This window comes from Gymnogyps californianus, chromosome 1 (genome assembly GCF_018139145.2).
Source record: "Gymnogyps californianus isolate 813 chromosome 1, ASM1813914v2, whole genome shotgun sequence".
Lineage (NCBI taxonomy): Eukaryota > Metazoa > Chordata > Aves > Accipitriformes > Cathartidae > Gymnogyps > Gymnogyps californianus.
In genome coordinates, this window is record NC_059471.1 from 162,800,686 (window position 1) to 162,814,387 (window position 13,702).

The 13,702-nt window shown below is 42.0% G+C and overlaps 1 protein-coding gene across 2 annotated transcripts in view; it reads left to right on the forward strand.

Moving 5' to 3' along the window:
- Positions 1 to 13,702, forward strand: part of EP300 (E1A binding protein p300) — a 64,284-nt gene that overhangs the window by 21,952 nt on the left and 28,630 nt on the right. The window contains exons 3-11 of one of the 2 annotated variants that reach the window (XM_050915368.1): positions 2,416 to 2,592; positions 4,756 to 5,017; positions 5,790 to 5,903; positions 6,789 to 7,025; positions 9,633 to 9,726; positions 10,059 to 10,193; positions 10,565 to 10,682; positions 11,198 to 11,372; positions 13,495 to 13,572. In XM_050915368.1, the coding sequence (XP_050771325.1) occupies positions 2,416 to 2,592; positions 4,756 to 5,017; positions 5,790 to 5,903; positions 6,789 to 7,025; positions 9,633 to 9,726; positions 10,059 to 10,193; positions 10,565 to 10,682; positions 11,198 to 11,372; positions 13,495 to 13,572 (1,390 nt within the window). The remainder of the gene's footprint in view (positions 1 to 2,415; positions 2,593 to 4,755; positions 5,018 to 5,789; positions 5,904 to 6,788; positions 7,026 to 9,632; positions 9,727 to 10,058; positions 10,194 to 10,564; positions 10,683 to 11,197; positions 11,373 to 13,494; positions 13,573 to 13,702) is intronic. The other variant, XM_050915369.1, reaches the window with a different exon arrangement.

Sequence of the window (13,702 nt, forward strand, 5' to 3'; positions counted from 1 at the left end):
GCAGATACAAAGGCTGATTGGCATGGTCAAACATCAACCCTGAGTTTCATTAGAAAGCTTCCATTTTGGGTGACATAGCAAAGGTGCTTTTTTAAGTCTAGGTTTGGGTTTCTCCCCCTGCAGTCAGCACAGAGCTGGCTCATCAGGCCACCGTTATTCTGAATCCTTTGGTATCAATGTGTGAAGTCCCCAATTGTCTGAGTTGGGCATCTTGATTTCTCCCTGTGACACCAGGGTGTGAAAATGTGCCTTCAGCCTTCAATTCTGAATTGTTTGGTTAGGGTTGGTTGTTTTTTTTTTTTAAGGCTGATAGCATAAGTTGCCGAAGTCATATGGGGGCAGTGTTAGTGATGGCCAACATAGTCTGTGCTTTAGTGTACTCTCAGGTGTCAGCTAACTTTGGGAGCTATGATTGTTAATGAACTTGAAAACTTTGTGTAGATATTTCTGGTTTTGGGGATGTTCCTGCTTTAAAAACCCTTTCTGGAGCCAAAGGGATCAGGCTATCTTACAGGAAAACATATGTTGTTTTCTTAAGGAAATAATTCCCGCTGTCAGTCTTTCACTAAGCCTTAAACCTGTTGGTCAGTTTGAGGCAGCAATGACGATGGGGAAGAGTCCTGAAAGTGTGTTTGCTGACTCCTTATGTTTTTCTTCTCCCTTTCCCTTCTGCTCAACTTGCACATAAGATCTTACTAGTCCTCTGAGGGAGACGCAGGAAGGATTTGAGTCTCACCTGTTCTGTTTTTGGCAGCAACTACCTCATCGGTCACCATATGTGTAGTCATCACAGTCGAGACATGGCAGGGATGGTGCCAAAGGAGACAGAGGAAAGGAAGCTTTTTTTAGTTCTGCCTGATCATTGCATAGTTTGTTTATCTGCCATGTGTAGAGATTCTTTTCATTGCTCTCTAATGAATTACTGCTGTGTGATTATGGTTATTACTTGTGTGTGGAGGAGGGGGGCTGTCCTCAAGGGAATTCACTTGTACATATCAGATGTCTAAAGTGGCAGGTTCTTCAGTGAATTTTGTGTTCCTTTTCCTGTAGCTTGGGTTTGATCCTGCTTTATATTGTAAATGCAAACTGAAGGCTATTATAATGGATTGGCAGATGTTACAACCTGAAAAAGGAAAGTGTTTGACTAATCACAGGTAATCTCCGGGCATGTAGGTTACTTCTCTGTGCAGGTTGGAGAAGCTTGGTAAGGAGTAGAAACAAGGTTTCTACTAGGGGAGGATGCTTTGAGAATAAATGTAGGAGTGATTGGAAACAAACCTACCGTAGGAGCCTGTATGCGCTTTTTGGGTGCAGGAAAATGCCCAGACTTGAACCAAAAAGCATCAAGGAGACTGAACATTGTCTAGTCAAATGCTAATGTGAATTGAAACAATACAGCTGTTTAAAGTCTTTTCATGCCTTTATTATTATTATGAGTTATGGCTCCTTGAAGATCCTGCCTCAGTAACGGTGAGAACTTGGTAATCTTAACAAAGATCTCCAGTTTTCCTGGTCCTCTATGGCTAGTTGTTTTCGTCCTAGGAGGCCAGATTTCCTATGAAAAATAGATGGGAATGCAAGGAATGGAAAAAAAAGTCAGAGGACAAACAACTTTATTGGCAAGATTGCTCCTAACTGTTCTTTAGGTTCTGGGGCATTCCAAGCCAACAAATGGTATATTCTGGTATGCTAAAACTGTTGAATATGCATATAGCTTGTGTGAAATACGAATCTACTCCCCCTGTGGATGAATGGTTCAATAGATTTGTTTTGTTTGCGGAGTTCCTTCCTACCATCTCCTTGGACCTCTAGTACTGCTCACTGCAAACGAGTTACTGTGGCTGTGTGTGGTGTTACCTATTCCTAGGGTGTATTCTTAAATTGAAAATGGTTGTGTACTGCAAGTGGAGACATGCATTGTTACGGCTGTCTGGAGAGGAGCTGTGGGAGGGCTGACAGTTGGGTAGGAGATTTTTGGGATAAACCCTGCTGATATGAATGAAGGTGGTATTTGTCTCCATTTGGAGTCTGCACAGATGCAGTGAGCAGAAGAATTCTTCCAGACTTGTGAGTTACGTAGTCCACGGTACAAATTTGTGATTGGGAAAGCAGAAATGAGAAATCTGTTGAACAAAATCTTTTCTAAAGAAATAATCAGGCCAATTCTGACCAGACTGACCTCAAAGTTTGGTAAGTTGGCTTTGCTGTGTTTATAGGAACTGTCTGGTTGAGGAGTTAATGTTGTGTGACTGGTAAATACATGCACATAATGGAGCAGAGGAAGCATGTGGATCAGTATTGCATTGTGGCTGGTTCATGGCTGTGATCACTCTTGCTTCTCTGAAGCATTCATTTGCCTTTTACAGTGTGAACTTAAACTATCTTACTTGAACATCTTGCCGTTTTAATTCCTAGATGGGAATGATGAGCAATCCCAGCCCTTATGGCCAGCCATATAGTCAGAATACCGGGCAGCAGATTGGAGCCAGTGGACTTGGGCCTCAGATGCAGAATAAAGCTGGACTGCAGAATAGCTTACCACAGTTTCCAATGGACAAGAAGCCAGTTCCTGGGGCAGGAATGCCTAACATGGTGAGTAGAATGAAGGGTGTCCCCAGAAAACATTGTAGTAGACCAAAGTGGAGCAATATGCTCTGGTGTGTGTTTCCATGGTATAAGTTTTTGCAGCTGTCATACCCAGTGTGAATGCATGCTCCTAAAAAGACTGATATAAAGGAGAGGGCCGAGTTGTGCTTTCTCTGTTGATAAGCTTCACCTCCACTCTTTGCCCTTCAAACCCTGTTAGCAGAGCAAATGAAATGGAGCTCCTTAACTGAAGTGAGCTTTGCCACCTGTTTGGGCACCTCTGCTCTCCTCTCCCATCCGTTCTCTTGTGGTTGGTATATTGGGCCCCTTCTCCTCAGTGTAGCTTTGTCTTGAGGATTGTTTTCCTGCTTGTACTCCCTGATGCTTTTGAGAGAGAGAAGTATCCTTTCTCAAACAGGTATTACCTATGATAGGGCTTAGAAGCCCCAGTTGTATGTTCGTTCCTGTTGTGAATTACATGAACACAAACAACAGTCCTGATGCTGGAGGTTCCCTGGCAGTTGTTGCTGTAGTAGCCCTGTTGCCTCCCCCCCCCCCCCCCGCCCCTGTTATTGCAGCAGGACTTAAAGAAAGGGGGGAAGTAAGAGCAGTGGGAAAAGTGGATGGCCAAAAAGTGGATGGCCCAAGCTTATAAATGATAAGCCTTAACATTAGGTTCCATAGCTTGAGCTTAACACTGGTGGCTGAATGTGTTTGCCTCGTTATTTTAGAAGCTTAAATTGGTTAGGGGTATGACATGCAACATGTCCTGCCTTTTTTCCCATACATATATTTTTTAATTTGGGAAACAAATTCACATTTCTGAATATAGCTTGTGTTTCTCTCTGCTTCAAAGTCCACCCTCCCACCCCCTGGGAGGGGCAGTCTCTTGATCTTAGTAACTGTTGCTGAAAAACCATTTCCAGGTAACTTTTGTGCCTTTGAATTAAAAAGAGCTCAATCCTCTGAGTTTTATTTAATGTTTTTTAAGTTGAGCATGAAACATTGGAAGTCTAGCAAACCAGTTGGTTGTATGAACCAATAAAGAAGCAGCTAAAACTTGCTATTCAGAACCCCAGCTGTCAAGCTTGTGTTCAGTGCAGAGTATGACTCTTTTGAAGTTGGACTGCTACCCAGCTGAACCTAGGAATGAGAAGTTGCTGCTATCTTGGTTGTCGTTTAGAATGACAGGCTGCAAACAAGGTAGTTACGGTCATGTTGGAACATATACAAACCCTGAGGGGACTGAGTAATTGGTGAAGTCTCCTTGTAAAATGGAAGGTTAATACTAGTATTGAAGAGCTACGGGAGAACTGGGGTTTAGGAATGCAGGTAGCTGAGCTCTAAAAATCTGGAGATCTCCAGAAACATCCTCTAAAACCCTCTGTGAAGAGTCTGTTAGAAACTGAAGGCTGTTGAACTGAAGTGATACAAGCAACACAGAGTCCCTGAGCCTCTCTTCTTTGCTGAGTACTCCTCAAATGTCACCTGGAAGAAATACGAAGAAGTCTGAAGAAATAAACAGTACAGAAGAAGTACTAGATGTTGCCATACTTGACATGAGTTCTGTGGCGTGTATTATCCTGAAGTTGTGCTTCATCTCTAGCAGAGACTAGGAGATGCTTGTTTTGAATGCCTATGTGCAAGTTTACCAATGGAAAAAGGTTCCCAGAACTTCCCCTTCATTCTCCCTTTCTAGGAATAGTCAAATTGAGGTACTTCATACTGAAATAGAGAGAAAACTCTATTCACTCTAAAAGATGCTTTCTTCCATTAATGCAAGAATTGTGGATGCAACTTTCTAGCCTCCAAAGTGAGGAGGAGATTTGAGGTCTAAGTGCTATTAATATTTTCTGGTTGGTCTAGCACCGCAAATTAACCTGTAAGCATGTACAAAGTTCTGCTGGTCTTTGATAAGGCAAGAGCTAGGACTAGGAGAGTTATATGGGGAAGAAATTGTGGCTGGCAGGAGAATTATTGCCAGGGCTGTTGCTAAGGGGTATATTTAATATGAGTTATCCAGAACTACAGATAGGTGGGCTATTCCCTTAATCACAGAATATAGTAGTTGTTTCTCTTCTTTGATTTTTTTTTTTTGGTTGTTTACTTGCTAAATGGATTATTCTCAAAAATAGATTTTTGTGGGAATTTCCTTTCCACCTTCTCCAGGGCCAGCAGCAGGCTCCCCAAGTTCAGCAAGCTGGGATGGGGCCAGCAGCTTCTCAAGGAATGGGGTCTGGAGCACCGACAGCGGATCCAGAAAAACGCAAACTCATTCAGCAGCAACTAGTTCTCCTCTTACACGCTCACAAGTGTCAGCGGCGAGAACAGGCTAACGGGGAAGTGCGACAGTGCAACCTCCCTCATTGCCGAACCATGAAGAATGTCCTGAACCACATGACACATTGTCAGGCTGGCAAATCTTGCCAGGGTAAGTGGAGGAGTGGTTATATAGATGCGGTCAACATTTGCAGGATGAGAAGGGCTCCTAGAAAGAGATGGAGAACTAGTGGGTGGCTTGGGAAGTAGAATTTTTTTTAACCTATCTGTCCCCTTAAGAATGGAAATCATAAACAACTTCTGAGCCTTTAATGTTTAGGCAAGTTAGAGGAGACAAGATAGCACAAAGATGAGCGATGATCTTTTGCTTAACTTTGTAACTCACTGTAAGATCTTTTGGATGCTGCCTTCTGATAAGGGTAGACACAAAGCAGGAATCTGCAAGTAGGAGTCTACCTGTCTCCCTTAAACGGAAGAGACAAATCTCAAGCAATAGGTAGCCAGGAATTAAGCTGCTACTGGCACTGCTGAACGCTTAGTCTATCCTAGTAGCCAAGGAAAATGTATGCTACCTTTTTGGTAGCCTAGGCTTATCTGGGTTGTGCCAATTGCTGGCATCTCAATTGCTTGGTACAGTCTGCCTGATGTATATGGTGTTATCCTTTGAGCCAGGGAGACGTAGGCTTGGGTGTATAACATAGAGCTTTCAAGTAAGCTTTAGTTGAGCCAATAATACTTGAAGAAATCTAGCTACATTTTCAGGGCTAGTTAGTGCTGAAGTATTTCAAGTAATACTTTACTGACCTGTGTTGATATAGATGTGTGCCCTGAGAGAAATAGTTGCTCCCTACCCAGTTTGTGTTGACCATGTGGAGATACTGGCAGTAGTTTGTAAAAGTTTTTCATTCCCCTCCCTTTCTCAGTGGCACATTGCGCGTCTTCCCGACAAATCATCTCGCACTGGAAGAATTGTACGAGACATGACTGTCCTGTATGTTTGCCTCTCAAAAATGCTGGGGACAAAAGAAATCAACAATGTAAGTGTACTGGGGAATTGTGTATATTGGATAAACCCTAAAATGCACGTTGGGAGGTAAACTTTCTTGCACGCAGGTGATAGCGGTGATGCTTTTGAACCTGAGAACCTGTAATATGATTTTCCTCTTGCTTCAGAGTCGCAGAGTATTTTTCTGTCTCTGATAGCTAGTGTTTATGGAAGCTTTCTAACTTTATTGGATTTTCCTAGCAGGAGAGTGGTAAGGGTGAACAAGTTGTAGCTCTCTCAACCAAACGATTGGCTTTTCACTACCACCTCTTCCAGCTGGGCAGATTCTGGAGACAGATGTGCATATACACAGAGGGTTGTGTCATTTCAGCCCTGATGATATTTGGTTCTGTCTTCATGCTTTGTTTGCATCAGATGTCTCTTCCCCCTTCTCTTTGTGTCCCCTTGGTCTTCCTGCGAAAATCTTTGGCAAGATTTTTGTCATTGTGTTACCTGTATGTTTTGGGCTCTTCTCATGACTAATGTGAGCTATTTCTTTTTTAAAGAAAATTAAAAAAAAAAAAAAGGCATTACAATGGCTGCTGAAGAGCTGTATGTACCTTTCTGGCTTTAGCCTCTGTGACATGGTGTGCTTCTGTTTTCAGTTTGAAGCAAACAGATGTGTCCTAAATACTTAGAGTGAGATTTCCTCTCAACAGCTCAAAGGGAAAACAGCATGTTGTTGGAATGGCTGGTTGGGTCAAAACTTGTCTCCCTGTTTCATGACAGGTTTTCCAGATCTGGCCTCTTCTCTGCATGCTCCTAGAAGATGTTTCAGTTCTGAACAGCCAGTGCACTCTTTATGTTCTTTCTCTGTTTTCGTGGACCTCTTTGGCTACCTCCTGCTGTCCTTATTAACTTGGTGTGTCTCTTCCAGCGCTTCTGGGCGGAGCTGCGGTAGGACTTGCAAATACTGGCTCCGTGGGCGTGGGGCAGCAGACAACGCCCAGCATAAACACTACCAGTCAGATAGACCCCAGCTCCATTGAGAGAGCCTACGCAGCCCTTGGACTGACCTATCAAGGGAACCAGATGCAGACACAGCCCCAGGCTCAAGTGAAGAATCAGCAACAAGGACAGTCACCCCAGGGTCTGCGCCCTATGAATCCTATGAGTAAGTTTATCTGTTAATGTTAAAATACAAAGTACAGCCAACTTTCCTGTGCTCTATCTAATGCAAATTTTCTTAACCTACTAGCTTAATACTGCTAGTTAATTTGGAAAAGGTATGGCTTTACAATATTTTAGACTTGAGATAGCAAGCTACTCAGTGGAATAGGAACATTAGAGGGCCCAGATGCCTTCTCTGGGAAAAGCATTTTCTTTGGAGAAGTGATTTTTTTAAAATTTTTTTTTTTTAGAACCAATTTTCTAAAGCATTTTATTTAATGTTATTTTGTAGCTTTATAATTGTACTGTAATGCAAGTTTTGGGGTTTTTAGGAGTTTTTAATTGGAAATGCATGCATTGGAATGCCTGTATTCCAGTGTACTTCCTTGTCACTCAGACTGCAGCATTTTACAGTTGTATCTCGGATATGTAATATTTGTTTTAAAAATGAATAGTAGTAAATAACAGACTTGCGCTCTGAATCCTGTCATGTGGACTTGTAACTGTAAATTGTCTGGGTGGCTTATTGCAAAATCACAAAAGACTACATAAGAATTTTAATTTGAAGTGCAATTAGTTCTAACCTGGCTATCACTGGTGTCAAATGAAGTAACCTTTAACCATCAAATCTAATTTTGATAGTTTGAGATTACATCACAGGGATTTTTCTCACCCCCTGCTCTTTGCTTAAGTTGCTTAAGTAGAGGAGGTTTTTTAATGGAAAAGAGCAAAGATGAGCTGGTAGAGATCTATCACAAGCTTGTATGGGATTGCAGTGTTCCTGCCTATATGCCCCATGACAAGCTTGCATATGGAATGAGTGCTGTCTATACACAGGAATTCCATGCGGAAGGATTTGAGAGATTGCAGAGGAAAGTAGCAGTTGGTTGCAGGCTGCAGTTTGATGTGCTGTTTCTGCACCAAAGGACATGCTACTTCTGAGTTACTCAGGAAAAGGTTGTTGGGTGGAATAGACTTGTTAATGAGATGACTGGTCCTCATAGGTTGCATGTGACTTGTATACTGCTAAAACTTTGCCTTCCAGTGTGTAAAGCATTATTTAAATAAGGAGAGGGGGGAAGTATCCTGAGAGCTTAGTCTTAAAACAATTAGATTAAAATAATACCATTTTCTACTGTGCATTAGAGTGTTTTACAAATAGAAGAATTTCTAGAAGCTCTAAAATGTTATAGTGAGGGCCTTGAAAGGTTGAAAGGAATGTCATCCATTTTTCTGAAGCAAAATGGTTCTCTGTTTTCATTTGTTTATAGACACAGAGTTTGGCCTGTGCATTCTTATTGGGCACTCCTTGTAGCACTGATAAGAAAACCCAATGAGATAGGGTTGAAAAGCCCTTGGAGAGTGAAGAACTGAAGCTTAATGTAGAAAAGACAAGCATGGAGTGTGTAGACTTTTGACTGTTGTTTCATTATTAGGAGCGAGTGGCTAAGGAGGGAATTAGAACAGGTGAGAGAGGAATTATCAGGTCATGGCTTACATGACAACAGGGCTAGTTTAGGAGAAACAACAGGATTTGGTGAGGACCGCAATGCGAAAAGGTGCAGTCCTAAGTAGATCAAACAAATGGTTTTGGCAGTTGAAAAGGGAGAGTTAAGGCAAAGGTTGACAGTTGTCTTCTACACCAGCTTGCTCTCAGATGGCAAAGTGAATTTGGGAAGAAGAAAGTGACTAAGGGAAGGGAGGCTGGAGGCAGCTTTATGAAAAGACCGTTAAACACTTGGTTGTGATATTAGAGGTATGTATTAGGCTTGATATACTTAATTTCAGTGGATTTCTCTTGTACGCAGTGTCTAATTTTGCTTGAAATACAGATTCTGTAGGATTCAGATGTCCTAAATCCATGTGAAGCTTGGTAATGGCTTTCATGCTACTCTCAACTTCACAAAGTGATCCATTCAGAAGCTCCAGACAGAAATAAGCTGCATTTTTCTTCAGTATTTGAATCTTAACTGTAGTGTGTGAAGAAAATAGGCAATTTTTTATGGTGATTGAGATATGCTGTGATTCAGAAAAGCAGATTTTTGTACATAACAGATTACTAAGGTTTTTCCTGCAAAGGATTGTCAGATTTTCCTTCTTAGTACAAACATTGGAGTTAGTTGTAGGATCCTTAAGTATGGAGTGGGTGAGAGGGGACCTTGTCAGATGTAGGTGGTAGCTGATGTTTTAAGTTTTTGAAGCCTTTGTGAATATATATCCTAAGCCCCTGAATGACAAAAACCCCCAACCGCTTCTAAACAAAAAAATGGAATTGGTTGGTAACACTGAATCTTTAGTTAGGGAGTCACAGAACGTTTGCAGCATATTAGTTTGGTACATAACGTTTGCAGCAAATTGAAATTGCTCATTTGTTGAGAAGTTCAGGAAGATGTGCAGAGGAGTAATGTGGTGTGATGCTTCACTTGGAGTTCACCAGTCTTGTGCCTCAGACTCTTTCTAAGTTTGTGAAAGGAAGAGGGTAAAGAGAGCAACAGGTAATTAAACTCCCTTCACAGAAGTACTTGAAAGTCTAGACCCTTGTTATTCCTGAGCAATTACGGATTTTGCACAGTAAATGGGCTGTTCATTTAAGAATACTTCTGTTTTCTAGGTGCAAATCCAATGGGAGTGAATGGAGGAGTAGGGGTTCAAACCCCTAATCTGCTGCCTGACTCAATGTTACATTCAACCATGAATTCTCAAAAGTAAGTTGACTTATTCTTTGCACCCCAGTGGTTTTGTTTTGATCTTGTGGCACTTCTTGCATAAACAGTGGGATAAATGCCATTGATGGCTATCTCTCTCTTTGGATTTTGTAGCTTTTGTTGCAGTTTTCCAAATCCTTGGGTAGGACAGCATGTACTCTTTCACGGAGTTGTTTTGGTGTCTGTGCAGCTATTTCTGCAGAGTTTGTCCATTGATTAGGGAATGGCTGAACTAGCACTTTGTCCTAACATTATTCTAAAAGAGGCTGTGACTGTAAGATGACTAAGCTTGGACTAGACTTTTGCCCTCAATTCTTGCTCTGTTTTTGAAGCCCCATGATGAGTGAAAGCGCCAACGTTGTCAGTTTGGGAGCCATGCCAACAGCTCAACCATCCAGTACTGGAATTCGAAAGCAGTGGCATGAAGACATCACTCAGGATCTCCGAAACCACCTTGTTCATAAATTGTGAGTAGCTAATATCAAAACAATCTACTGTTGGGTGAGTTGCTGCCTCTGAGGTATATGTGTGGGGCAGGAAGAAGCCTGGCTTCCAAAACTAGGGGGTCAGGGGGTGAGTTTTGTCAGGGTCCGTGGAAGGAAAAGCAGAAGCACAAAAGATGGAGGTGCATCTGCTGGCTTGGAGCTGTTGTATTGGAAGTGTCCCACTCTGTACTCAAGCTATCTACAGGGGGGCAGTGTCCCCCGGGAGCAGTAGCAGTGCCTCAGTCTGTCAGAAGATTTGCTTGCTGCTTTGTGTTCAGATCCCTGGGGTTAGTGCTGATGTCCCGGTCTGGGGATACTCTAATGACTTGCGTGCTTGGTTTTTTTCCCCCCAGAGTCCAAGCCATATTTCCTACTCCTGACCCTGCAGCACTGAAGGATCGGCGTATGGAGAATCTGGTGGCATATGCTCGGAAAGTGGAAGGGGATATGTATGAATCGGCAAATAGCAGGGTGAGATGCAGTCCTCTGTTGTCCAGTCGTGTGTATCTCTGCCTTGATCCCATAGTGGTTGGGGAGGAAGAGGAGCGAAAGCACAGATGAGACTCCCAGGCTGAGGAAGCGTGCGTTCAGGGGCTGCTGGATGGGGTCTAGGAACCAGCCAGCTGCTGGCTTCTGCCTGGGTGTGCCGGGAGTCGGGGTGGTGCCTGTCGGGGTGTGCTGTGCCTGAGACTTCTCGGGGTTCCCTGAAGGCAGCGTGAAGCTCTTCACTGCGATTGTCCCAAAGAAGTGTTGGACACGAGAAGAGACACGTCCGGTCTTGGCCTAATGGTTGCCAGCAGTGCCCTGAGCAGTGCCCCTTTTTGCCCTCCTGTCTGCCCGGCAGCCCCTGCAAAGGGAGAGCCACGCCCACCCAAGCCAAAATGTGTGTGTGGAAGGCTGTTTTCCAAGCTTGGATCACTGTGACCTGTTGCCTTTACTTCACGTGCGTGTCATGTCCTTTCCTGACTTGTATTCCTCCCCAACAGGCAGAGTACTATCACTTGCTAGCGGAGAAGATCTATAAGATTCAGAAGGAGCTAGAGGAGAAACGAAGAACGAGGCTGCAGAAGCAAAACATGATCCCAAGTGCTCCAGGCATGCCACAGGCTCCCATGAATCAAGGGCCCAACATGGGACAGCCGCAGCCAGGGATGTCTGCAAGTAAGAACAGTTGGGTTACTGACTACCTAGTGCAGGGGAATCCTGTACTGTCATTTTGGTAGGCTGGTGACCATTTTGCCCTTCTTTCATAGGTACCTGGCTTGCTCAAAGTTAAACAGAACTTACTTCTTTTTGTTCAGAAGTACTTGTAAAATCTCTGCTTTGCTTATGTGTTAATTAATGACTATAGATGATCTAAAAGCATTTAGTCTTCTGAACAAATTGAAATATTGTAAACCGTTATGCTTACTTTAAGGGTGGAGGGAATGGAGATTAAGTTGCATCCTTAACGTTGTAGAACTTCAGTCTCATTAGATTCACCTCTAGAATTAATTGATTTAAAGATAACTTCAGTTACACTAAGAGAAATATATTTTCATAATATTTAGTTGTGTGGTGTTTAAAATGATCATCACTATTACTATTGTTGCTAAGCAGAGAGAATGATGGTTGGAGTGCTTAGATATTTATGCCTTTGAAAGTTTAGATAGTGCTTGTTCTGTGCCACGTTTGTTTTTTCGGACAAATGGCCTTTCCAGCATGCAATGAAAACCAGATTTCACTTCTTTCCCCATGCAGCTGTCTTCTGTTTCACAGTAGTCGTGTTACTTGAATTGACCTTCCTAATGCTAAACAGATTATTATTATTATTATTATTATTAGATTCCCTGCTAACCATGCGTTTGTATATTAGAATAAAATTGACTTTGGACAGGAGTTAATGATCGAAACTATCATGCTGCTGAAGAGTGTAATGTCTCTTTACAACATTAGGAAGGGACAAGGCGTTGTAGGCTGTCAGGTACCTAGTATATTTTTATTTGGGTAACAGATAAGAACAGGTAACACAAATTATTGTGGGTGATATTTCTAGTTAGAGAGTGGAGAGAGGCATCTGCTGACATTGTAATCTTGTATTTCCAGTTAAGTCCTGTAAATCATTGAAATACAGGATTTTAAACTACATTTCTAAGTAAAATTGCATCCCATACTCTGATTTAACTGTGTAAGAGAACTAATATGTGTTTTTAACTATTTGAGCCACAATCTGTTTTAAGATGATTTTTTTTTTTCTCTGTGATTCTGGACTGACAGCTCTGGAGACTGAAGTAGTCTTTCTTAAAACTAAGTGCAGCAGTTCTGCAAACACACTTTCTAGAGCACTGCCCTTCTTCCCCCCACCCCCACCCCAACTCTCTCTCCCAAGAGCTTCCTTCTCAGAAGAAAAGGATTTTTCTCCTTGATTCTTTCAGTCTTGCATGTTCTTAGATACTTTGCAATTAAGAATGGAGTTCTTAAGACACCTCATGGAAACAGATGTATAGCTGTCAGTGACACTGTTTTAAGTTGTCTAAGGAGATACGGTCAAAATTTCAATTAGTCAACTGAGGAGACAAAAAACTTCCTGTTTTTTTCCTAACATTGCAGAAAGATCCAGTAGCTCCAGGCATGTGCTACAAGAATCTTTATCTGAGTTCTTTTTCTCCTGCTTAAATTTGAATGTATCTTGGTAAATCCAGTTCTGGGTCGTCTTATGGTTGAAGTCAGAACAGGATTTACAGAGATGCATTACCAAGATCCAATAAAGATTCTTAAAGGTTGATGCTGTGACTTTATGTGCTGTAACTTCTGTAGAAAGTTGATCTTCAGCAGTAGATGTGACACTTTTGGTTATTTATCATGTACTCCAGTAGTTCTCAAACTTCAGAGCTTTGATAAATACTCTTTTGAACCATATAGTTTTCATAGTGTTTTAAATCTGGAGGTGCAGTAGTGGTGTAGAGTGGTCTGTAGAAGTTCTTGTGGTCTGGAATGTCCATGAGCTACTGAGTTTGTTGTACCTCAATAACATACTTCAAATTTGTCCTCAATTTCCAAAAGCTGATTATAAGTTAGAGGATATTTCTGTCAATGGGACATGCTTATATTTTCAAGAAAGTTTTTGGTTTTGCTTCACACTTTGAGGACTGTTCAAGAGTGTTTAGAGTTACTAGTCTGTGTCCGTACACTTTTTATGTTTTTACATATGGGTTTTAGTGTGTAATTCTCACTAAAATGTTTGGTGGATAAAACCTGGTGGTCTTCTAAATGCCATAATCTTATTCCAATATCTTTTTTCCAGATGGTCCTCTTCCTGACCCAACCCTGATACGTGCCAATGTGCCAAATCAGATGATGAATCGCATGCAGGCACAGCCAGGTAAATATTTGATCAAAATTCGCTACTGTGATTTTGAAGGAATCTTGGAATTCGGCAGCTCTTGCTGAAGTGTCATAGCCCTTGTTCACCTGCAGTTTTCCCATTTGATTAAGAAAATAGCTGTCTATAT